Source organism: Tachysurus vachellii, chromosome 4, assembly GCF_030014155.1.
Source record: "Tachysurus vachellii isolate PV-2020 chromosome 4, HZAU_Pvac_v1, whole genome shotgun sequence".
In the NCBI taxonomy this organism is placed as follows: domain Eukaryota; kingdom Metazoa; phylum Chordata; class Actinopteri; order Siluriformes; family Bagridae; genus Tachysurus; species Tachysurus vachellii.
The window spans coordinates 32363140-32385449 of NC_083463.1; the positions used below are offsets into that span (position 1 = coordinate 32363140).

The 22310-nt window shown below is 41.8% G+C and overlaps 2 protein-coding genes across 13 annotated transcripts in view; both read left to right on the plus strand.

The window, feature by feature from the left end:
* Positions 1-1615, plus strand: part of rptor (regulatory associated protein of MTOR, complex 1) — an 82066-nt gene extending 80451 nt beyond the window's left edge. For all 6 annotated transcript variants that reach the window (XM_060869019.1, XM_060869021.1, XM_060869022.1 and 3 more), the window contains one exon: positions 1-1615. This exon is cut by the window's left edge and continues 1227 nt beyond it. The gene's annotated coding sequence lies outside the window, so the exon portion shown is untranslated.
* A 447-nt stretch (positions 1616-2062) lies between these two features.
* On the plus strand, positions 2063-16579 carry pecam1b (platelet and endothelial cell adhesion molecule 1b). Of its 7 annotated transcripts, XM_060869031.1 has the most exons (13): positions 2063-2285; positions 2387-2404; positions 3884-4186; positions 4776-5057; positions 5165-5425; positions 5504-5776; positions 6562-6843; positions 6931-7206; positions 7360-7461; positions 12625-12681; positions 12786-12869; positions 14778-14834; positions 16351-16579. In XM_060869031.1, the coding sequence occupies exons 1-13, from the start codon at positions 2216-2218 to the stop codon at positions 16368-16370; spliced, it is 2085 nt and encodes a 694-aa protein (XP_060725014.1). In that variant the 5' UTR covers positions 2063-2215; the 3' UTR covers positions 16371-16579. The 7 variants fall into 7 exon arrangements, 6 of the variants coding, with proteins under 6 accessions (XP_060725014.1, XP_060725008.1, XP_060725012.1 ...); XR_009648393.1 differs by lacking the exons at positions 14778-14834; positions 16351-16579 and adding an exon at positions 7562-7592 and having other exon boundaries at positions 2149-2285; positions 12786-12836; XM_060869025.1 differs by lacking the exon at positions 14778-14834 and having other exon boundaries at positions 2149-2285.
* The last annotated feature ends 5731 nt before the right edge of the window (positions 16580-22310 follow it).

The following is a 22310-nucleotide window of genomic DNA, read 5'->3' on the forward strand; positions in this document are numbered from 1 at the left end:
TACAAACACGTCTGCTGTCATCTAGAGGACAGTTTACTGTATCGTAGATGTTTAATATCACGGTTTATCATAGAGATGATTGATTACTAAGTACAAAACTAACGCATCATTCCCTCAGATCCATCACCGATCTGCATGTTTTCTCACGCAGTTGCCTCGTGACTTCTTCATCTCCATCTCTAAAACGCATGCATGTGCCAAAAGAACTTCATCTGCATAGAATTTTTTTTATTTATAAGTTTCTTCTCAGAGAAAAATCCACTTCACACGCATAATCTGTCATGTGACACGTTACACTGTGGAAAAATACTCCTTCCTGATTGGCTGGTGGATACGCATCATTATTCTCCATACGTTTTTATGCAGGAGCTCCAGATTTTAACATCAACATACGCTGCTACACGTTATTAATCAGAACAACACGAAAAAAACGGAAGCCCCGCCCCCTTTCCCCGGATCCCTCGTCTCGTCTCGTCTCGTCTCGTCTCGTCTCGTCTGGAGTTTCCTAGTTAAAAACTGTCGTTTGTTACACCATCTCGGGGAACCTCGTTAGGCAGAAACGGTCACTTTGGAAACGTCGATAGAGTATAGAAATGTGAACCGTGATAAAAAGTTGGACAGTTACCGTGACAACATAGCTGATTTGGGGGCGGGGTTTACGTTAGCTCAGTTGATGACATCACAAGTGATGTTCCAGTTTAAGTGATGACCCAGAACTAACATGTTAATCTAAATAGCAATAATAAAAGTTGGACAGTTACCGTGACAACATCAGCACATGCTGCTCATCATCCTACACACACACACACACACACACACACACATATATATATATATATATATATATATATTTATATGTTACTTTTTCACTGTGATCCTGTGTTCTGTTTCTTCTCACCAAGACTTGTGAACACTGTTGAGTTGAACGGTATCTGGGTGGTGGAACCCGTGAAGGTTCTGTGAGGAACCCAGAACCCTGGTGTTACCTGTAATACAGGGTTGTGTACTTTTTCTTCAAAAGTCTATGTAACATTTTGTTTTTGCCGCTTACTTTATATATCCAAGGCTTTCTGATTGTTTTTCCCCACGTTTCAGTATCGTCTTTAACACGTCCCCTCACTTCCTGTAACGAGGACCATTCATTACACTGATGCTCCTTTAAGATGGTGAAAAGGTTTCAGTCAGTTGGTGTCTTTTGTATGTTGATTGTTTTTCTTCATCTGCCTCAGTCTTCTTGATGATGTTTCAGCCGAGAGTGTCTACACACATACACACACACACACACACACACACACACACACTTCTTACATCTTAGCCTTCAGACATGAATAAAATCGCGGCATCCCTGGCCCATCAGACTCTGACAGGACTCCGCCCCTGACCTTCATGCTCACTGCAGCGCCCTCTGGAGGGGAAAAGGACTCCCTGACGCACACCACATAAATCTCTCGCTATGGGTTTTAATGTTTTAGATTTAAAATGTAAAAAAAGAGACGCTAGTAGAAAGAACTGATGCAATCAGGTGTTCTGTCTGTGACTGTAGACTGCTTTTGCTGGCTGTGGTTTTTATGACAGGAGAAGAAATCGTTCCAATAAAACCAAATATATGAATGAACTTCTGTCTCGTGTGCGTGTTGTTTTTAAATTCTCATCCAGACAAGAGCTCAAAGCTGAAATTTATTTAACTTAAACTGCTCCATAGTCTGATGTTTCTGTATAAAGCTAATTTTGTGGGCGGGGTTTATGTTAGCTCAGTTAATGACATCACAAGTGATGTTCCAGTTTAAGTGATGACCCAGAACTAACATGCTAATCTAGATAGCGATAATAGCCGGTTTTAGTGATAAATAAATAGTGGTTGCTATGGTAACACTATTGTGCTTCATTGTGAACTCTTGTTGATAAAAATTTCAGTCAAGCGGCTCAGGATCTGATTGGTTGCTGCTGATGACATCACACTACAGGTTCTGTGTGTTGTGATGCTGAGTGATTACCTGCATTCAGCTTTTGCAGTAATTGTGTGTATTAAAGCTTTGACTGTGTGAACGCTGGACTCCGCACCCTAAGCTGCACCGCACACTTCCTCAGGAAACCGCCTTCACTTCCTGTCCAATTACCCGAGTCAAGGCTGTGCAGCCTGATAGCCTCCTCCCCTGCTTGCCGCTACGCCTCACACACCGTTTCTCACCCTCACGGCTCAGTGCAGCTCTCAGCCATGTGGACTGTACGATGTTCTCGTCTCAACCGGCTCCCACTCTTCCTCCTCGCCATCATCGCAACCACCTGTACGGACTCACCTGTAGCTCTAACACACTTTTTGTTTCTACTTGATTGAAGTGTAAACTTATTTACAGTCTGTCTCTTTCTCTCCGCTGACCCTCGACAGGTACAGGAGCAGAATCAGGTCAGTAAACCATCAGTTCTTCTTCACGCCAACATGCTGACGATCACGATCACAGGCCACACAGCTGCACATCCTTCTGATGTTATTGTTTCTATAGCAACAATTTTATTTTTTTGAGTGAGTCTCCACTTTCAATATATTATACATGAATATGAATACATTATAAATCTTGCCGTGGAGTAACAGGAATAAAACTCAGTAGTTTCTGAGATCTTGAATCTGATTGGCCAGACGGTGTGTGATATTTGTGTGCAACACAAACGACGACGTTTATATTAACACGTCCGTTCTCGTACCTTATTGTTGCTATAGTAACAGCTCGTGCACGGTGACATGTGCTGAAGTAACTGTTATGTGCTGAAGGTTTTTTTTTCGTTAGATGTTTATTTAACATTTCTTGAAGGAGTCTCCAGTGTCAGAACTCAGGATAACTGACATCATGAGCGACGTGACATCAAATAACTAACAGGACGTGGCGCTAAATCTGTAAAAGATGGTCACGTGACCTCGAGCCTCAGTTGATGGGTCAATAAGACAGGTTTCCACTACCTCACCTTTCACTGTTTTGGGTGTGTGTGTGTGTGTGTGTGTGTGTGTTAGACAGAGAGATAGACTGGGTGGTGTAAATAAATCCTGTCCCCTGAGGCCTCCCCAGTGTGTGTGTTTGTTTAACAGAGTGATTTTCCTTCCTCTTGTGATGCTCGTGTTTACAGGCGCCGCTCTCATGGAGCGAGATTTACAGATAGAGACTCAATTATCAGTCTATCTTCTATCTCTCTGTTTTCTCATACAAACTGTTGTTTCTTTGTTTGAGAGCTTCTCTGTAGCGAAAACTTCTAAAACGCCACTGGATAATAATGTTAGAAACGTCACTTATTTACCTGCTTATTAGCGACCTGCTAGCTCTTCAGTTTTCTGCTCGGCATGACGGCGTCTTCCTCGCTAGCGTCTCATCCATCTTTTCTCTTCTGTTTTTCAGACTCAGTGTGGTTAAAAACCTTTGAAGTATTTTGATATAGTAAAAGAATCAGTGTTAAACACAATAAACTGCCCTGCAGCGAAGGCTTCATCTAACTAGAAGGTTCTTCTAAAGGAAAAGAAGAAGAGAATGAACTCGATGCTAACATTTAGACAGCAGCATTAAACCTTCATTGCTAGTGTCTACTGTTTAAAACTAGTTGATAATGCAGAAGAATTTAACAATGTATAATAATAATGAATTATATTAATAATATATCGATGCTAGTCACTTGCTAATCTTCATTTTAGCGTATTGTAGTTTTCTGTTTAGTCTGTGTAATGAAAATGATAAGGAGGAGGAGGAGGATGATGATGATGATGATGAGCAGATTATAGGGGATGTAGATGTTAGGTGTGTAGCTCAGCATGGCTGGTGTCCGGCTCATAGCACTTTCTTATATTTCAAAAAAAATGTTGTTAGTAAACTCGTAAGCACATCGTTAGACCGTCTTTCCCCAGGGTTCGTTCTCAAAAGCGTTGAACTTCACGTGACACCTGCGGACACAGTGGAGCGAGGAACCGAGCTGAAGCTGACCTGCATCGCTAACGTTGGCCACTCCGGCACTTCACCCGTCCTCCATTTCAGCTTCTTTAAAGACTACAACAAGCACAACAGCGTTCACATCTCACAAACCAACACCAGTAACCAAGTGACGTACTCCATCTCCAAAGCCCGAGCCTCGCATTCGGGAAAATACCAGTGTGATGTGAAGGTCAACGGCCAATACATGGAGAGTTCCAATCAGATGATTAGCGTTAAAGGTAAAATTATCTTCAGCGTTAATACACCATGAGAAAGGTTTACACTGTAATTAACTTAATCAGTTCCAAATTATTTATATATTAACTACCTGATGTGCATGTTTATTACACAAAGGCTTTAAATAAAATGTTACTGTCATTAAAGCTGCCATATGTAAAATATGAGAACTGTCATTAAAGCTGCCATATGTAAAATATTAATACTGCTCATATTGCCCTAAAGGCTGTGAGTTAAGAAGGGAGTTGTCTTTAAAGGTGCAGTAAGTAAGATATTAGTAATGCTCTATAGACTGTGTGTATTGAGGAAGTCATTAAAGCTGCAATAAGTATTATGTTTATACTGCACTGAGTCATATGTAAAGGTGTTATAAGTAATTTATTTATACTGCTTTATTGGCTGTGGGCTGAAAGACACATTAAAGGTGTGATAAGTAAAAGGCTATACTTTTTCAAAAATAAAAACATCAGCATTAAGTAACAACTTTGGAGCTAAGCTAACTTTGACACTTTGAATTTATGCTAATTAGTACATGCTCATAATAAGTTTAGTAAAGATGGAGAGATCGGTTAATTGGTTTTGAACGTGCAGGGCTGCAAACTCCGGTGCTGAGTGTGGATAAGCAGGACGTGAATGAAGGTAGCACTGTGAGGGTCCACTGCAGGGCAGAAGAAGAATCTGGTGACCTGATATTCTTGATTAAAAACGGCTCGAGCGAACTCTACCATGGACAAGGCAGCAGTGGTGAGGTGCAGTGGAACCTCGCCCTCCAGCACGTGGGCACATCCGAGCTGTCCTGCTCCTACGCCATTCGACTGCCACTCGATACACTGCAGTCAAACACCAGCAACGTGGTCAGCGTAGTGGTGAGAGGTAAGCAAACGGTCGGTTACTTCACTCTGTTACAGAATTCTAGTTACAGCACAGAGGAGTTTACAGAGACAGATGAAAATAATTGCTGAGTTTATTTTCCAACCCAGAGCTGGACTTCAAGCCGACTATCAGAGTCTTCCCGTCAGAGCACGTCATCGAGGGAGACTCCGTGGACATCTCATGTGGTCTTGCAGGAGATTACCATGGCTCACCGTCACTCTCACTATTCAAAGGATTGCATTTGTTCCAGACAGGAAACGTCTCTGAATACAAAACTGTCGTCAATGCAAATGATTCCGGGAGTTACGAGTGCAGCGTGAGGATGGACAACGTGGTAAAAAGCGTTTACGCAAATCTTACTGTGAAAGGTGAGAAAGCAGATGGGGAGTAAATAGCTAGCGCTAGGATTTAGCCACATCAACTTCACCCTGTATCGTTTTTTTCAGAGTTGTTTTCCACACCGGTGCTGACCATCATCCCAGCTGAGGTTTTCGAGGGGCAGCAGGTCACCGTCACCTGCAGCAGCTCGGAATTTGCGTCGGAGAGAATCGGACGTCGTGATGTGAGGTACTCTATCTACAGGAACAACCAGGAGCTCGGCTCAAGCGACAGCTCCTACAGAGACAAAGCGAGTTCCAGGACCAACGGGAATTACACCTGTACTGCACGAGTGAACAACACCGTCAAGTGGAGTGACATGAAAGTTTTCATCGCCAAAGGTACAACTGCATCCTTCTAAAAGTGACTTCTCCAATCTAGCGATAGATTTGTAAAATCCAGAGCAGTGATTCTGAGAAGACTTGATTAACATCACTAGATAAATTTAGGACGATATATTTCATTAAGGAACTCCACACAGTGTTAAATTCATCCCTCAAGGCCTTCGGCTGTTGTGACGCGGCCTTTAAAACATCTGTAACTCAAACTAAAAGCTCAGATCTAGAGCAACGTCTCACTAAAAGCTCGACTCTACAAAAGTGTCTTACTAAAAGATCCAATCTACAACAATATCTCACCAAAACCTCAAGTCTATATCAGTGTATTATTATAAGCTCCAATGTAGAACAACAATGTCTCAGTAAAAGCTCCAGTTTAGAGCAAAGACACAAAATATACAAAAACTCCTGTCTAAATCAGCGCATAACTTAAAAATTCTAATCAAGAGCACCGTTCTGCTGAAACTTCAGATCTCCGCCCTGTCGTAGCTCAAATCTGGAACATCTCGAGTTTTCCTCAAAACCTCAAATCTTACGCAATGCTTTTACAAAAGCTCAAATCTAGACTAGTGTCCTTTGAGGACATCAAATCTTGGACCATATCACTTTTAAAGTTTATCCCCAGAAGAAGGTCTCCTAAAGCTCTAAGAACCAGGTTTCTCTTGAAGCTCAGATCTAGATTATCACCCACAACAGTACTGTGCCTCTCAGATAGTGCCTCTTTGTAGATTATTTTCTCTTTTCATGCTGGCTTTGCTTGGTCCATATTGTATCACCTCTTCCTGTAGTTCTCATCTCCAAACCCACCATCACTGTGCGCGGCGAGGTGATCCTGGGCAGATCATTTCAGATGGAGTGCCGCTCGGACCGCGGAAGTTTCCCCATCACTTACACCCTGAAACGGAACAACGTAGTGCTGGCGCGCACCAGTGTCTCCGAAGCATACCAGAAAGCCATCTTCAACTCCAGCATACAGCATGAAAACCAAATCCAGGAGTTCAGATGTGAGGCGCAGAACAACGGCGAGGATTCTGCTCAAATGAGCGACGCTCTTCTCACATCGGTTACAGGTGAGCTGGAGCTAACCAGCAATCCAGAACAGCCACCTTCGATGAAACGTATCACTATTAACTACTCCATGTTCTTGCACCTTTTAGTTCCTGTTCAGAAGCCGACCTTGATGACCCTCCCTGAGGACATCACCGAAGACGACGAGGTTAACTTCTTGTGCTTTGTTATGAAAGGATCTCCGCCCATCAGCTTTAAATGGTACAAGGACGATAACCGGCGCCCCTTGGACACCGTGACGGTGATGACGAACTTCTCCATGTACAGCGTTCCCTCGGTGAAGAGCTTCCACAGCGGCTCATATCACTGTGAAGCCTTGAACGGAGCCGGAAAAGTGGAAGTGAGCAACACAATTCCAATCACAGGTCAGAGTGTAAAAATGACCTTTAACTTATTATCACTACTTATTATGTACACTATATAACACTCTGTGTGTGTGTGTATGTTTGTGTGTGTATGTGTGTGTGTGTGTGTGTGTGTGTGTGTGTGTGTGTATGTGTATGTTTTTCCCAATGCAGTAAAGATGGCCAGGTGGAAAAAAGGTCTGATCGTCGGCGTGTGTGTGCTGTGTGTGATCGGACTCATTCTCACCCTCTTGAAGCTCTACTGGGCTAATCGAGGTAGTCACAGCTACAGCCTGCCTAGCGTGTCTATAGCCCCCCATGCCTGATCTTCCTCACAACAAACCCCCCCCTCTTTCATCCTCTCTGTCTGTCGCAGGTAAACGAGAGGCCGCAGCCGAGCTCTCAGTGTGAGTTCGTTGCTTCTTCGCTTTTCACTTTCTCCTCTGTAGAGACAAATTAGCATTAGATGCTAGTTATCATTAGCAACATGTAATGGAGCGCTAACACAGCTAGCGGTTTGTTATGAATGAGGTGGTGTAGGGTTAGCGCTGAGCTCGATCAGTGCACTCAGCAGTACGCAGCACACACAGCCACGGTAATTAGACTGCAATATATCCTGTTGCGTCCATAATTATTGGCACCCTTCTTGAAAATGAACCAAATAACACACTCGGCATAGGATTTTGTGTGTCAAACTTAAACATGTGACCTGGGTTTCAAGCAGATTTACTGACTGGGCCACGTTTGGGAAAACCGAGGATGTTCTCGTAATGACCACCAAGCCAAATCCATCCAGATGAACTTTAACCCTTGGGAATCCGGCAAGTAGGAAATGAGAGCGCTGGACTCGAGTGACGTCTTTCAAGAAAATTCAGTATGGAGGAACTGAGGGTTATTACTGTTAAAGAACATCCTATTTTCCATTTTGTGCTAACAAGTAGTGGTGGCGCAACTGGTTAAGGCTCTGGGTTGTTGATCGGAGGACCGGAGTTCAAGGCCCAGCACAGCCAAGCTGCCACTGCTGGGCCCTTGAGCAAGGCCCTCAACCCTCCCTGCTCCAGGGGCGCTGTATCATAGCTGCTCCTGCACTCTGACCCCAACCTCCTCAGTTGGGGTATGTGAAGAAAAGAATTCCACTGTGCTGTAAAGTATATGTGGTGATAATAAAGGCTTCTGTGCCCCCGTTCTATTCTATCTATAATGTAATTGAGCAGCTAACAAGTTGGTGCCAGCGAGTCACAATCATTAAGATTAGCTTTTAGCCGAAACACAATTGTCCCTCCAGACAGACTTCACACCAAGGGGCAACCGGGGCATGAACGCAGATTTACTGCACTTCTTTTGTTTTTTTTCCCTGCGGAATTGGAGGGAAGAGATTTTATCCATATTCACACCACAGGTATAAAGACGGCGACGGTCATCGTTTGTGTTTACTTAAAATATTTTAGAGGGGTGCCAATAATTTTGCTGCACGTATCCTACTGAAAGAAAACGAGATTATTTAAAACATTGTTTGAACGTAATTGTTAATTGAATTTGTATTTGCATGACCTCATGAGGCAGAATTTCTTCACTATTTATTTAAACAGGTTATCTTTAGGATTCAGTCTAGATCTGTTACAGAGTGGTGAAAAAAACAGCAACTGTTCTGAATGTGTTCTCTGTGGAATTATCCTGAAGCTCATCAGTTTTTTTCCTTCACCCGTTCCTCAGAAAGCCTGTGATCTCTAGATACGATGGTGACTCAGTAATCTTGTACCCGTGACAACCAGGTTTTTAAGGCCCTAAAAAGGTAGCCTGGCTTTAATCTTCCTTCACCTCCATCAATACATCCATCATTAACCCAACCATCGCTACGTTCTACGCTCAACGGTGTGGACCACAGAGTTAGCGCATGGCTAAGCTTTGCTACGTGGCTGCTAGCATTAGCTATCACTTTAGCTGAGGTAAACTTGAATTTCTGGTGATATCACAGGACGATTCAACTCCCAAAATCTTATTCCAGACGAAGCGCCGCACTTTCACACCAAACGGACGAGAAAGACAGACGGAACGTGAGTTGATCTGACATCACTTCCTGTTGACACAACTAACGGTATCACCTGCAGGATCCTGGAAATCATGTAAACACGGACCACAACTGGGCGGAAAACTGGGAAAGTCATCTGAATATTTTCAGAAGCTTTGAACAGGAAGTAAAGACGGATAACAAAGGAAGAGGAATCGGAGCTACACTACATTCCTAAAGCAGCTTTACTGCGATTCTGGATTTCTCTCATCTACCTGTTTTTCCCCACATCATTTTATCTCTTCTGATGTTTTTCTTTCTTTCCGCCACCTTTTGTTTTCCATCCTTTTGTATCCGAACAGAATCCATTATGACTCACATTCAAATAGAAATTTATAGCTCATTTCTGCTTTAATTTACAGACACGTCTCTCTTTTTTATTGCACTTGTTTTTTGTTTGTCTGTCCATCTTCCTTTCGAGTTTTTTGTTGTCCTCGGTTTGTAGTTTATAATCATCAACACACTCCTGTATGAAATATCACAAATATATAAAAATATGACACTAATATAAATAAATAATGCCTTATTTTGCTCATATCTGCCTGGATTACTTCATATGATGTTATGTAATTGTTTTCCATATTGTTTCAAACCCTTAAACATTTTATTAATATAAAATAATCTATTTCTATTTATTTTTTCTACATCTTATTAATAATTGAGTTATTAATAAGAGGAGGTGTGGGGGCACGGTGGCTTAGTGGTTAGCACGTTCGGGGGGTTGGGGGTTCGATTCCCGCCTCCGCCTTGTGTGTGTGGAGTTTGCATGTTCTCCCTGTGCCTCGGGGGTTTCCTCCGGGTACTCCGGTTTCCTCCCCCGGTCCAAAGTCATGCATGGTAGGTTGATTGGCATCTCTGGAAAATTGTCCGTAGTGTGTGATTGTGTGAGTGAATGAGAGTGTGTGTGTGTGTGTGTGTGTGTGTGTGTGTGTGTGTGCCTTGTCATCCTGCCTTGATGCCCGATGACGCATGATCAGAAAATGAATGAATGAATACGATGAGGTTCTACATCTGAAAATCTGTCCTGCTTTGGATTGAAGCAGTTTTTGTAAATTGATATAATTTTTTTTTTTACAAACAAATAATAATAATTTCCCCCAAAACCAAATCAGTGACAGCTCGGATGCCGTGGACGTTTTTCCCGTTTCAGACCTCACATGTAATTAAAGTGGTTAGGGTGCCAATAATTTTGCTTACGGCTGCATGTCACTTGGACAGAGTTTATTTCAGTCGTGCTGTTAGTGAATGAATTCCACAGGTGGCGGAAATGCGCTGATTGTCACTAAGTGGAGTCGGTGTGGCACAAACAGCCGTTTCCTGTTTAGGCTCCTGTTAATCTCCAGAACCGCGAATTAACTCGTCACTCCAGACCCCTACAGTGTTTACTGACAGGCTCGTCGTTTGTGCTCGTCGCTTGTGCTCGTCGTTATATTAAAATTTACATTCGGTGTTATCTGAGAATTTTAAAATTCATCAGTCTAAAATTATTCTATTCTAGAACTCTAGAGTAAAATAATCCAGAGTAACTTTGTGCATTTACATTTTATTCCAGAAATCCACAAGAGCTTGAGGTCTTATAGAACTCTGAGATTCGTTTCAGCTTTCCTCTTGTTTTGTTTAGTTTTGTTTTGTTTTGTCACACGGATATTCTCTATTTTGCAAGTTTACGTTTTTCTAGAAGTCTGCTTTAAATGAATTGTTTTAGTACTAAAGTCTTCTTTATTCCTTTTTAAGATTTCTATAATCTGATATCATTCTGGAACTGTGGTGTTGTTCTAGTTTTCTGTTATTTGTAAGTTATTTTTAAATGCCTACGATTGACAATTTTACACGACACGTTTGCCGTTTGGAAGAACACGTTGTTGTTCTTGAATTTTAGAGCTCTACACTGTGTGTCGAAAACCTCTGAATGTCTTTTATCGTTCCAGAAACCTGCTTGGTTCTTGTATAGAGTTTGTTTTTGCAGAAATCTCTGTGTGATGTGCTAGATATCTATAATAGAGTTTTCTCTCCAACCGTGTGTTGATATTTAGGATGTTTTCCGTCTTTCTTCTCTTTTTATTACTATATTCTCCCCTGTTCTTCTAGAACTCAGTAATCAGGGTCATTTTACATCTACACTGTTCTAGAATTGCGTATTATTTAAACCTCTCATATGTTATTATGTGATTGTCAAATTTGAGCGCCTGCTCTGAAGATTTTTGTGTTCATTTTAAATTTCCATGATCTACTTATTCTAAAAGGGGGCACGGTGGCTTAGTGGTTAGCACGTTCGCCTCACACCTCCAGGGTTGGGGGTTCGATTCCCGCCTCCACCTTGTATGTGTGGAGTTTGCATGTTCTCCCCGTGCCTCGGGGGTTTCCTCCGGGTACTCCGGTTTCCTCCCCGGTCCAAAGACATGCATGGTAGGTTGATTGGCATCTCGGGAAAATTGTCCATAGTGTGTGATTGTGTGAGTGAATGAGAGTGTGTGTGTGTGTGTGTGTGTGTGTGTGTGTGCCCTGTGATGGGTTGGCACTCTGTCCAGGGTGTATCCTGCCTTGATGCCCGATGACGCCTGAGATAGGCACAGGCTCCCCGTGACCTGAGGTAGTTCGGATAAGCGGTAGAAGATGAATGAATGAACGAATGAATTAGTTATTCAAAAATTATTTCTCGTTATTCTACAGTTCTCTCTCTTACTTTTCCAGAATCCCAAAAATAATATAGCTTTTCTTGCTCTCTGTAATATTCTAGAAACTCAAAATGTTTTTTTTTGGTTACTCTAGAATTCTTTTCTATAAGTTCAATTCAAATGATCTGCATAGCACTTTTAACAGTGGTCATTGTCTCAGAGTAACTTTACAGAAATATAGGACCCAAAAAAAAAAAGTTTAAAATTAAATACATTTTTATTTCTAACATTTATCCTTAACAATTAGTGATAATTACAGATTAGTGTTACTCGGGAATGCAGCGTTGATTTGTTTTTGCAGCTGGTAGGAGGCAGGATTTCACTGAGAAATTAGAAGTCAACAATCTCGAACTCTGATTTATGAACTTAAACATTGCCTGTGAATCTAGAGCAGTGCACTGCTGGAGTCATAATTTACCTCTAGAGAATCTAGAATTACAAACTCTAAACCTGATCGTTTAGAGCTGTGGCAATTTTTAAGTGAGACTCAAGAATCCAGGTTTTTCTTTTTTTACTGAAATAAACTCTAGAACTCTTGTTTGATTTGTATTGGGATTATAGAAATAATCCAGACTCCAGTTGTATAAGAATTAAAGTAAGAATCTTAATGAGAAACTGTTGCATGTAGATGTTAATGTATCGTTCCATTCCTTTTTACGAGACGCTGATATTTTTATGCTGTTGTGTGTTTTGTAGTTAAAGTTACCAGCAGCAACGGAGCAGGAATCTGGAGTGAGAGACCGGTGGTTTTAGGTAAGTGAAATTTCCACTTCAGCTCTGGGTCTGTGTGATTACTGAGATAGAAGTTCACCGTGTGTTCATGGTGTGAAACGTGTGTGTGAATCATTCTCTAACAGACAGCAGTGGTGTGGTGGAACCCGAGGAACCAAACGTGGAGTATACAGAAGTGCTGCATGTGCAGATGGCTGACCCTGAACGAGGTAAACCAAAGTTTCTTCATTATTATGAAGGTCAAAACGATTCAGCTGTGAAGCAATGAACAATGTGAGAGAACATCAGAACGTCACTGTCACAATTATTAACCTTCATTGCGCACGATTCATCAAAATTCTGAAGGTGTTGCTGCTCAGAAGATGTTCTCTCACCAAAAAGTGACTGTTTCTTATTTTCTTTCAAGATATCTTTTTTTTTTTTTTTTAATTATCATTGGTTCATTTTTTCATATTTATTTTTTTCCATATTCTCATCCCTGTGATGATGAAACGAATTCTTGCTCCAGCTCTCGGTGTCTTCCGTTCTTTTGGTTCAAACCCAGAAGGTTCCGAGTTGAATACATTTTTCCAGCTGTGGGGATGTTTCTTCTCCACCTTCTCTTTCCCTAAACACTTTAAGCTTTAGTCATCCTGCTCTCCATCTCTGATAAGACTAAACTTGTTTCCTGTGAGATCCCAGACCTTCTTACACTCCCATTTATAAAGGGTTTGGTCTTTTTTTATTTTCTTTAACAGCGCCATCTTTCATTGTGTAAACAGGAAGGTCTGAGAAAATGACCTCAGGAGATTCCTCAGTCCCTAAGTGCCTCCTGTGATGTTTCATGATGCTGCAGGCCGAGCGCTTTATCACAGACGCTTTCATCCTGGAATCTGACCGGATTTGAGCAGCATTTAGATGTTTAGATGTTTAGATGTCTTGTGATGTTTTCTAGTTATTTGTCTCACTTGTTATTTATTGAAGGATTGAAGGTTCTTATTTTTATGATTCAGAAATTTAAAACACCTCCAGATTTCAAGAGTTTATGTAAATGTTACTGAATCTGCTCCAGATTGTTAGACCTTTTTTTTACTGAAAATTAATCAGGTTCAAATCAATTGTCTGATGGAAAATAACCCAAAAATGTATTTACATCTTCTCTTATATTCTCTCTCTCTCTCTCTCTCTCTCTCTCTCTCTCTCTCTCTCTCTCTCTCTCTCTCTCTCCCTACCTCTCTCTCTCTCTCTCTCTCTCTCTCTCTCTCTCTCTCTCTCTCTCTCTCTCTCTCTCTCTCTCTCTCTCTCTCCCTACCTACCTCTCTCTCTCTCTCTCTCTCTCTCTCTCTCTCTCTCTCTCTTTCTATCCCTGTGTCTCTACCTCCCTCTCCCCCCTCTCTCTCTCTCTCTCTCTCTCTCTACCTACCTCTCTCTCTCTCTCTCTCTCTCTCTCTCTCTCTCCCTGTCTCTCTCTCTCTCTCTCTCTCTCTCTCTCTCTCTCTCTCTCTCTCTCTCTCTCTCTCTCTCTCTCTCTCCCTACCTCTCTCTCTCTCTGTCTCTCTCTCTCTCTCTCTCTCTCTCTCTCTCTCTCTCTCTCTCTCTCTCTCTCTCTCTCTCTCTCTCCCTACCTACCTCTCTCTCTCTCTCCCTCTCTCTCTCTCTCTCTCTCTCTCCCTGTGTCTCTAACTCTCTCTCTCTCTCTCTCTCTCTCTCTCTCTCTCTCTCTCTACCTACCTCTCTCTCTCTCTCTCTCTCTCTCTCTCTCTCTCTCTCTCTATCCCTATACCTATCTCTCTCTCTATCCCTATCTCTCTCTCTCTCTCTCTCTCTATCCCTATCTCTCTCTCTCTCTCTCTCTCTCTCTCTCTCTCTCTCTCTCTCTCTCTCTATCCCTATACCTATCTCTCTCTCTCTCCCTCTCTCTCTCTCTATCCCTATCTCTCTCTCTCTCTCTCTCTCTCTCTATCCCTATCCCTATCTCTCTCTCTCTCCCTCTCTCTCTCTCTCTCTCTCTCTCTCTCTCTCTCTCTCTCTCTCTCTCTCTCTCTCTCTCTCTCTCTCTCTCTCTCTCTCTCTCTCTATCCCTATACCTATCTCTCTCTCTCTCCCTCTCTCTCTCTCTCTCTCTCTCTCTCTCTCAGTTCCCCTAAGGAAAGGCACAGATACAGTATACAGTGAGGTTCAGAGGTCTTCACCAGGTAAATCATAATAAAACAGCAAGATTATAAAAGTTTACTGGAATTGTTTATGTTCCAGTGTTTAATACTAATCTTTTGGTGGATTTGAGCCTAAACTGCGCTGCACTGCACCCTGACTAATAATCCAGCTCATGAGTCCACTTCCTGTCTCTGTTCTCTGGAATGTCCTGTTTGCTTCGCCTCCAACATTTTAACACATTATGATTTTTTTATAATGAAGTAGAAAAAAGATGAATAAAACATGTAAATTTATGTCACATCAAATGTTGAAAAAAATTAATTGCTTATTATTAATTATTAACATTATTATAAATTTGCTATATTATTAAATACTCCGGATTAATCAAAAAGAACATTTGTTAAATCACTTTAATCAGGTATCAAAATCATTAGTAACAACAGATGGATTTAAGTTTACAATTAAGGTCCTTTTAAAGTCCATTTATAGTTAGATGTTAATGATGTAGAACATCTCAAGTAAACCGTCGTACCGTCACCAGTGCTGTGCTTCTCCCTCTGACCCTCACAACCTGGAGCAGAGAGGAAATAAAGTTATAAAGAGAAAAAAACACTAGTATAACAGGTGAGTGTAACATGAAGGGTGGAGTTCACTGATGTAGAGGTCACTGATGTGGAGTTCACTGATGTAGAGTTCACTGATGTAGAGTTCACTGAAATGACTCACAAAATACAGAATGACTTAAAAGTGATTCACTGACACGGTGACTCACTGTAGGATAATGATGAAAATCTGAATATCTGTTGTTCTGTGTGTGTGTGTGTGTGTGTGTGTGTGTGTACACGTATGTGTTCTGTGGTGTGTGGGTGTGTGTGTGTGTGTGTGTGCCTGATTTCAGCAGGTGTGCATGTGTGTGTGTCTGTCTTCTGTGTGGTGTGTGTGTGTGTGTGTACGTATGTGTTCTGTGGTGTGTGTGTGTGTGTGTGTGTGTACGTATGCATATGTGTGGTGTGTGTGTGTGTGTACGTATGTGTTCTGTGGTGTGTGTGTGTGTGCCTGATTTCAGCAGGTGTGCATGTGTGTGTGTGTCTGTCTTCTGTGTGGTGTGTGTGTGTGTGTTCACGTTAGTCAGAGTTTCCAGAGCCAGAACAAAGAATCAGGGCCGTGGTTTCCTTTTCTTTCCAACACAAATACACACATGACCTCATCAGTACTGCAAAAGGAAAGTACTGAAAAGTCAATCTGGAAAAATACAATCAGCATTAAAACCTGTGACGGTTTGTTAGAGTCTAAAAGCTAAAATGTTTCAAATGTTTTTGTACACGATAACAAACAGCAACACTGTGTAATAACACCTACAAGCCACTAGGTGGTGCTGCTCTGCCTCTTCAGGGCTTCATCGTCTCAGAACATCGCCCTCTAGGGTTCACACTTAATACTGACTCAGAGTTGAACTTTAAAGCTTGGACTTGTAAAGTTCTGGCTCGAGCTGTGTATTATATAATGTATATAATGTGTTTGTGTTAATATTTGTTGTTGTTGTTGTTGTTTTTTCAGACTTCCATGAAGAAAACTGAACTGAGTCACCAGAGAGAACGAGATGTTTATTTCCACCTCCTGTGTTCCTCAGGTTTCTGTCTGATCTACAGAACCTCATGGTGCAGACATACATGACTGTGTCACTGTTATTAGTTTGCTTTAATGTGCAGGTACTGGAACTGTCCTCAAATGGTCTTGTTGTTGTTGTTTATATGCAATCTCATTAATAAAGGGAAGGAAGACTCTACTGTCGTTTGTTATAAGTCACACAGCATTCTGAACTCCAGCTGATATACAGTCAGGGTCGTGTCCAGCTCCGAGAGCCATTAGACGGAGATGTGGTGCTGGAGTATATCCCAGGTCACCATGGACAGGATGCCAACACACTACAGGACACACACACACATACACACACTTTATTATAACAAATTTTTATTTGGAGACGCTAATCACCCTTCAGAGGACTGGAGTCTCTGGACTCAAGAAGGAAACCAGAGAATCTGGAGGAAGCTCTTGAAGCACAGGGAGTACATACATACTCCACACACACACACACACACACACACACACACACAGGTAGGAGGCTAACGTACTAATATTAATAGTTTTTAAGTGGCGCTGCAGTCTGACCCAGAGCTGGGTGTGACCTGGACTTTTGACCATTATCAGATTTTACACTTCATACACGATGGCAGTTTTTTCTGACGCCGTCTGAACTTTGTCCGGGTTCGAATGTCAGCGTTTGAGTCGATGTTGTAACGTTGGGTTTCTGCACTTTGGCTGTCGTAGTGCACAAATTTTACCAGTGTGTTTTAGTGTAAAAAAAAAAAACCCACCATGATCTAAAATTGTGGCGGCGAAAAAACGTTTTTATTTTTAGAAAATCAGGTCAAAATTTAGGGGGTGCACGGTGGCTTAGTGGTTAGCACGTTCGCTCACACCTCTAGGGTTGGGGGTTCGATTCCCGCCTCCGCCTTGTGTGTGTGGAGTTTGCATGTTCTCCCCGTGCCTCGGGGGTTTCCTCCGGGTACTCTGGTTTCCTCCCCCGGTCCAAAGACATGCATGGTAGGTTGATTGGCATCTCTGGAAAATTGTCTGTAGTGTGTGATTGTGTGAGTGAATGAGAGTGTGTGTGTGTGTGTGTGTGTGTGTGCCCTGTGATGGGTTGGCACTCCGTCCATGGTGTATCCTGCCTTGATGCCCAATGACACCTGAGATAGGCACAGGCTCCCCGTGACCCGAGGTAGTTCGGATAAGCGGTAGAAGATGAATGAGTGAATGAGGTCAAAATTTAAATCAGTTCAACTTGGAAAGGAAAGTTACAACAAAGTTGTTTTACGAAAGTGTGGATAAACGTCTTTAAACACTAATTTATAAATATATAGTTTGATTTGTTTGGTTTTGTTTCATAACTTTACCACTTTTGACCTTTGGCTAACGTCTGATTCTCACCCCGTCGCTAGTATCTGAACCAATCAGCTTCCTTCATCTTACTAATTTGCATAAGTGCATGTGATTGGTTTAATCCGTGACTGAGATGAGAAACAGTTCAGAGTTTTATTTATTCATCCGTTCATCAGATCTATAGAATTGTTCCACAGTTTGGTTCGGTTTGAGAAAATCGATTTATTTTAGTCTGGATTCAAAACATTTTAGATGAAAATCCTGAAGAATGCTGAGGTTCATCTCTAGAGCCATGAATGTTTTTGTCTCTTTTGTATAGGATGAATTTCTTTGTGCTAAATTAATAAGGTAAAAGGACTGAAATGACATGAAAGGCTTTGTAACCCAGGAGACTGATGGGCTGTCATGTGTGAACATGGTGGTTGGAACATCTCTTTAAAGGTTTTTCTGTGTCGTTCTCAGAAGTGTTCTCCTCCTCGCTTCTCCGTGCTTTTCTTTTCTACTAATCAGCCTTTCATATGAGATACCGATAATAGGTTGTCATGGTAACCGCCTTCCTCTCGGGGTCGCAGAAGATGCATCATTTTCCATTACTCTGAAGCGGTTAGCGATGTGCACGGAAAAGGCCAATTACACTCTAATTGAACGATGGACAGAAAGAGAAGAGACTAAGAGCTGAGCAGAAACGTGGCTTTAATCATCCGGTGATTCTTTTCACAACATTTACTTCCAGAATCAAAATTTTTATCGTCTTTAGTTATAGGAGATCATGCTAGCGGAAAATAAAGCCACACTTTTATTGCTCACTGTGTGATTGCTGGGGCTTCTGGGCTGAGGGGTGCCAATACTTTGTGCTGGGAAAACTGATGGGTTACAGACGGAAATGATAGACGCATTATGATAAACGAGTGTTCTTTTATTTAATGGTGAAATGATTAAAAGTTGATCACGTGTAGTAACGGCACGTGTAAAGGGGTCGAATGTCACTGTGATGAAATGGAATCAATAAGATTACTGGAAGGAGTCTCCAGTGTCAGTGCTTTAAGTCTCCAGTGTCAGTGCTTTAAGTCTCCAGTGTCAGTGCTTTAAGTCTCCAGTGTCAGTGCTTTAAGTCTAGAGTGTCAGTGCTTTAAGTCTCCAGTGTCAGTGCTTTGTCTCCAGTGTCAGTGCTTTGTCTCCAGTGTCAGTGCTTTAAGTCTCCAGTGTCAGTGCTTTAAGTCTCCAGTGTCAGTGCTTTAAGTCTCCAGTGTCAGTGCTTTAAGTCTCCAGTGTCAGTGCTTTAAGTCTCCAGTGTCAGTGCTTTGTCTCCAGTGTCAGTGCTTTAAGTCTCCAGTGTCAGTGCTTTGTCTCCAGTGTCAGTGCTTTGTCTCCAGTGTCAGTGCTTTAAGTCTCCAGTGTCAGTGCTTTAAGTCTCCAGTGTCAGTGCTTTGTCTCCAGTGTCAGTGCTTTAAGTCTCCAGTGTCAGTGCTTTGTCTCCAGTGTCAGTGCTTTAAGTCTCCAGTGTCAGTGCTTTAAGTCTCCAGTGTCAGTGCTTTAAATCTCCAGTGTCAGTGCTTTAAGTCTCCAGTGTCAGTGCTTTAAGTCTCCAGTGTCAGTGCTTTAAGTCTCCAGTGTCAGTGCTTTAAGTCTCCAGTGTCAGTGCTTTGTCTCCAGTGTCAGTGCTTTAAGTCTCCAGTGTCAGTGCTTTAAGTCTCCAGTGTCAGTGCTTTGTCTCCAGTGTCAGTGCTTTAAGTCTCCAGTGTCAGTGCTTTGTCTCCAGTGTCAGTGCTTTAAGTCTCCAGTGTCAGTGCTTTAAGTCTCCAGTGTCAGTGCTTTAAATCTCCAGTGTCAGTGCTTTAAGTCTCCAGTGTCAGTGCTTTAAGTCTCCAGTGTCAGTGCTTTAAGTCTCCAGTGTCAGTGCTTTGTCTCCAGTGTCAGTGCTTTGTCTCCAGTGTCAGTGCTTTCATTTCAGTAAAACATCTTCAGGGCACTTTGTGGTTTCTCACTAACACGACGATTAAATGTGATTAACAGTAACTCAGCTGTATCACATCTGGGATTAATTTCAGTATTTGACTGAAGCAGTTCAACATGAGCATCATGGAGTGTTTCACTGAGGAGTAAATCAGTAAGTCACTCAGAGAACCTGTGACCTCGTGGAACCTCGTTGTGTGATACACTGATACACTGAAGTCACACTTTGTTTCTAGAAATTGAACATCTTATATTTTCAATTGTTACAGAAGTTCATTTCAGTCTCTCTGTGTCTCTCTCTCTCTCTCTCTCTCTCTCTCTCTCTCTGTGTGTGTGTGTCTCTCTCTCTCTCTCTCTCTCTCTGTCTCTCTGTGTGTGTGTGTCTCTCTCTGTCTCTCTCTCTCTCTCTCTCTCTCTCTCTCTCTCTCTCTCTCTCTCTCTGTCTCTCTCTCTCTCTCTCTGTCTCTGTCTCTCTCTCTCTCTCTCTCTCTCTCTCTCTCTCTCTCTCTCTCTCTCTCTCTCTCTCCTGTGTGCCAGTTGAAGTAACTTGGACTCCACACCACAGCATGTTTTACAGTCCCACAATATTGTTTTTGTGTCTTTTTCACCTTTCAGCCTGAATTGAAATGGTGTTTGAAGTAAAGTTTGATGTAAATGAGGCGTTGACTCTGAGGGTGAGGTGCAGAGACACACAGTGTTTGAGGTTTAGAAGCACACAAACGAGAAGATGTGTGAAAGATGTGAGCTGAAAGCTGAAGGCTATGTTCACAACACACACACACACACACACACACACTCACACTCTCTCTCTCACACACACACACACTGTCTCTCTCTCTCACACACACACTGTCTCTCTCTCTCACACACTCATGCGTATGTGACCTTCAGCTCCACACCAGCAGAGCAAACAGGAGATTACCTTCATCAGAAACTCCAACGGAAACAAATCAACATGGAGTTAAAACAAGAGTTAAGATTCCACAGAAAGAAACATTTCAGATCAAAAGTTTTGTATCTCTGAAAATCAGTTTATTAATGAAGTACAGTGCACTGTGTCTGTCTGTCTGTCTGTCTGTCTGTCTGTTTGTTTGTCCCTCTGTCTGTCTGTCTTTCTGATTATCTGTCTGTCTCTGTTTGTCTAGCTGGCGGTCTGTTCGTCTTATCTGTTGGCCTGCATGTCTGTTTCTATCTTCTCTGTCTGTCTGTCTGTCTGTCTGTCTGTCTGTCTGTCTGTCAGGAGGTTGCAGTATCGGTGTCTCATGATGGTGGTGATGTGGCAAAAGAAACACTGACAGATCATCAGTTACTGAACAAATAGCACCAGACTGTCGTTTAAAGGCAGGAAGAGACGCTTAACGAATTTAACAGCTGGTTAAACAGCTGGGAACAGCACACACACACACACACACACACACACACACATTAACACGTTCACACACTGTGTGATTTTGTTCTTTTCAGACAAATTCATTTTAAGTATAAAAACAATACTAGCTTTTAATTTAAATTAATTTAAATAAAAAGTTGAATTAAATAAATAGATAATTAAATACATCCCGAGTGCCTGGTCTCCAGTCCTGTATATCTGCCCTCAGTGTAACTGGATGTAGTTAAACACGTGATGGAGCTGTTGAACATTTTACTTGTTGCTCTGATGTTTTCAGCCATGTGTTTATTTTCTGTCTGTTTGCTCTCACTTTGTTTCCTCATCTTTCTGTACGTCTTCTGTGAGTGATGGTTCGAGTGTGACTCAGTGTTTAGTGCTGTCTCTTATTGCTCACGGCCTCATGATTCTCCTCCCCTGCATGTGTTAGGCTGTAGATTATTCTGCTATTGATGTTACACTGAATGTTATTACATGTGACTATAATAAAGGGAATGTCCAGAGATTCACGTGCACTACACCTTCTTTATATAAAAGTGAAAGTGTTTTCTTCACTGCTGGAACAATATTGTAAAAACTTTCCCTAAGGAGTTAAGGATGCACTGATCCATTAGATCAGACTGAAAACAGTACCAGATTGGATTTGACTGAATTTACATACCACTGAATCGTAATGTCTCAAATCCTCTAATGTTTTGTCTGCAGTGTTTTTTGCATAACTCGTCTTTGCATATCTCTGATATCAATACGCAGAGCTCTGATACTGATATATCCAAAGTGGATGCAGTAAACTGCTGCAGTGGAGTGTGTGTGTGTGTGTGTGTGTGTGTGTATCTGTGTATGTATGTGTGTGTATCTGTGTATGTGTGTGTGTGTGTGTGTGTGTGTGTGTGTGTGTGTGTGTGTGTGTATCTGTGTATATGTGTGTGTATGTGTGTGTATAAGTGTGTGTGTGTATCTGTGTGTGCATCTGTGTGTATGTGTGTGTATGTTTGTGTGTATGTGTGTATCTGTGTGTATCTGTGTATATGTGCGTGTGTGTATGTGTGTGTATCTGTGTATATGTGTGTGTATATGTGTGTGTGTGTGTGTGTGTGTGTGTGTGTGAATCTCTGGACATTCCCTTTATTATATATGTATTTATTTATATTTATATATAATTATTTTATCCTGTTTGTAATCATTTATATGTATAATATGTTTGTCCTTTTTTATATATTTGTTGTCCTGTTGA